General features: G+C 47.2%; 1 protein-coding gene across 1 annotated transcript; it reads left to right on the top strand.

Annotated features, from left to right (window-relative positions):
* Positions 1-678: 678 nt before the first annotated feature.
* On the top strand, positions 679-1,422 carry LOC145795738 (uncharacterized). The gene has a single exon (XM_082880618.1). It carries the CDS (start codon positions 679-681, stop codon positions 1,420-1,422), a length of 744 nt encoding a protein of 247 aa, XP_082736744.1.
* Positions 1,423-2,640: the final 1,218 nt, after the last annotated feature.

The raw sequence follows: 2,640 nt of genomic DNA, 5'->3' as shown, positions 1-2,640 counted from the left end.
TTGGTTAGTGTGCCTTAATTATGTTGTAATATTTTGGGGCGTTACAACTTGGTATTACACTTACCGGTTTTGAATACTTGGGCCCCGCGGGGAGTTGTTGTTTTGCCACAGTGGGTTCATTTCGCATGATTAGGAAATGTCTTGTATTTCGTGACTATGTGATAACATGCTTATATGACTAGATGGGTATGGGACTGGACTTGTGGGATATTGTTTTCGTCTATTAAATTCCTTGAGGTCTTATTAGAAGGGTACTTGATCAATACTCGTTCTATTAAGAATTTTTGGTTTTTCGTGGGACGAATTTCATCACAAGGGGATAATCCGTATGCGCTTACGTGACTAAATGCTTATGTGGAGTGGAATTGAATTGTTTGTATGGTAGGAAACATATAGAATTGTTGTGTTCAAATGAGTGAGAGAAGTCGCGAGCACATTTGAGATTATGTGCTAAATTGTTTATCTTGTTCCTTAAATAGAATGTTAGGAAGGGGTCAAACCCGTGGTGGTAGAGGTGGAAGGCGTGGTAGGGCTCGTCGTGGTGTGCATGGAGTACCGATCCGTGAGGTTCCGGTGCAAGAGGAGGAGTTGGGCCAAGCTAATATGGCCGAGCAAGTGGGGCAAGCGGAAATTCTGAGGCAAGCAGGTTAAGCCACAATGGGGGCCCTAGCCCGAGAAATGGCGAGGGTCTTGAGGGAGTCGATGAATATACTAAGGGTGGAGAGCCAAGCTAGAGAGAACACCATGGAGACGAGGGCGAGCTTTCACACTAGGGAGTTTTTGCGGGCCAAGCCGGATGAGTTCCACGGTAGCCCCGAGCCTAAGAAAGCGGAGGAGTGGCTTGAACAGACAGTGAAGACATTTGAGATACTTCATATTGAGGATATCGAGTTAAGGGTGACTCTTGCTAGTTGCTATCTCAAGGGGGATACAGGCCAATGGTGGAAGTATGCCAAGGGTTGGATAGAAGCATTTGTGGTGACTTTCCAAGACAAGTACCTACCTCTTACTGCTCGGGAGAGGTTGAGTCAAGAATGTCAGGATCTCAAGCAACTCAATATGTCCGTGGCCGAGTTCGAAGCGACCTTCTCTAGTTTGTCCCGGTTTGCACCAGAGTTGGTAGCAGCGAAAGAGCGCTGTTGCATTGAGTTTGAGAAGAAACTAAGAACCAAGATCTTGTTCAAGGTTGCTGGAAATAGGATCCGGAACTATGATCGTCTTGTGGAGGCGACGGCACATGTAGAGATTACTGTGGAGGCCGAGGAGGAGAGAATTTGGGGTTCAAGGTCTAGGGGTCAAGGGTCACAGGGGACTATAGACCCAACAAGAAGAGCAGGAGTACCTTTTCATTTCAGTCTCAACCGCAGCAGTCCAGACCTACCTTCCCTTTGCCTAGTACCAGCCTGGGAAAGAGTGCACTGAGTGGTTTTTCTTGTTTTATGTGTGGCCAACCGGGTCACAAGGCCTTTGCGTGTCCACAGAAGGGAAGAGGGCAACAGATGTTGCCACCACCACTACCTAACCGATCTAAGAGTCAGTCTCAGAGTAGAGGGCCAGGACTTATTTGCTATCAGTGTGGTCAGCTGGGGCACATGAAGAGAGCTTGCCCACAATTAGGAGGCGCATCTGGCGCATCAGGATCGAGGCAGACTTAGAGCCACCAGTAGGCTCACTCATTCCAGACTTTGCGAGCTAGTTAGGGAGCCACTTTGGCTCAGTCAGTGCAGGGGCACGTGTATGCCGTTACCGTGCCAGAGCAGTTGCTGGGATCCTCAGTTGTGAGAGGTATTTTTGTTGTGTGTAATTCTTTGGCTAATGTGTTGATAGATACTGGTGCGTCTCATTCATTCATATCTACTGCATTTGCGTCTGCATTAGGATTAGAGGTGGCACGGTTAGCGTCTCCACTAAGAGTAGAGTCACCAGTTGGGGGTACAGTTGACTTAGATTGGGGGTGTCGTGGTTGTGAGATAGAGGGTGCTGGGCGTCAACTCCCGTTTGCTTTTGTTTTGCTAGACATGTTGAGTTTTGATGTCATTCTAGGCATGGATTGGTTGTCATTGTATTGAGAGGTGATTGATTGTTTTCGTCAGAGGGTCACAGTGTGCATCTCTAGTGGTGATTATTTTTACTTTTTGGGAGACTGGGCTGATAGGGTCTTGTCGCCAGTTTTTGACCTTCATAGTAGAAACAAGTTTAGTGGCCTTCTTGCTACTCTCTTGGATAGTGAGAGTGACAGGACTCGTGTTGAGTTGCCAAGGGTAGTTTGTGAATACCTGGACGTATTTCCCGACGATCTTACTAGTTTTCCATCCCACTGGGAGATTGAGTTCACCATTGACTTAGTGCCTGGAACGACACCAATTTCCATGGCGCCGTATAGATTTGCACTCACAGAGTTGCATGAGTTGAAGATTCAACTCCAAGAGCTTTTAGATAAGGGTTTCATTCGCCCTAGTATATCACCTTGGGGAGTGCCGACTCTCTTTGCGACGAAGAAAGATGGGTCGTTGCGGTTGTGTTGACTCTCTTTGTTTGACCAACTTAGAGGGTCTTGTTGCTTTTCGAAGATAGATTTGAGGTTGGGGTACCATCAGTTGAGAGTTTGAGAGTTTGGGAGGAGGACATCCAGAAAATAGC

The sequence above is a fragment of the Camellia sinensis genome, chromosome 7 (genome assembly GCF_055761805.1).
Source record: "Camellia sinensis isolate YWXY chromosome 7, ASM5576180v1, whole genome shotgun sequence".
NCBI classification, from domain to species: domain Eukaryota; kingdom Viridiplantae; phylum Streptophyta; class Magnoliopsida; order Ericales; family Theaceae; genus Camellia; species Camellia sinensis.
The sequence above is the reverse complement of the archived record's forward strand: the minus strand, read 5'-3'. Positions and strand labels throughout refer to the sequence as shown.

Excerpts from the sequence above, each read along its gene's own strand:
- LOC145795738 (XM_082880618.1), top strand. The coding sequence starts at position 679 with ATGGCGAGGGTCTTGAGGGAGTCGATGAATATACTAAGGGTGGAGAGC.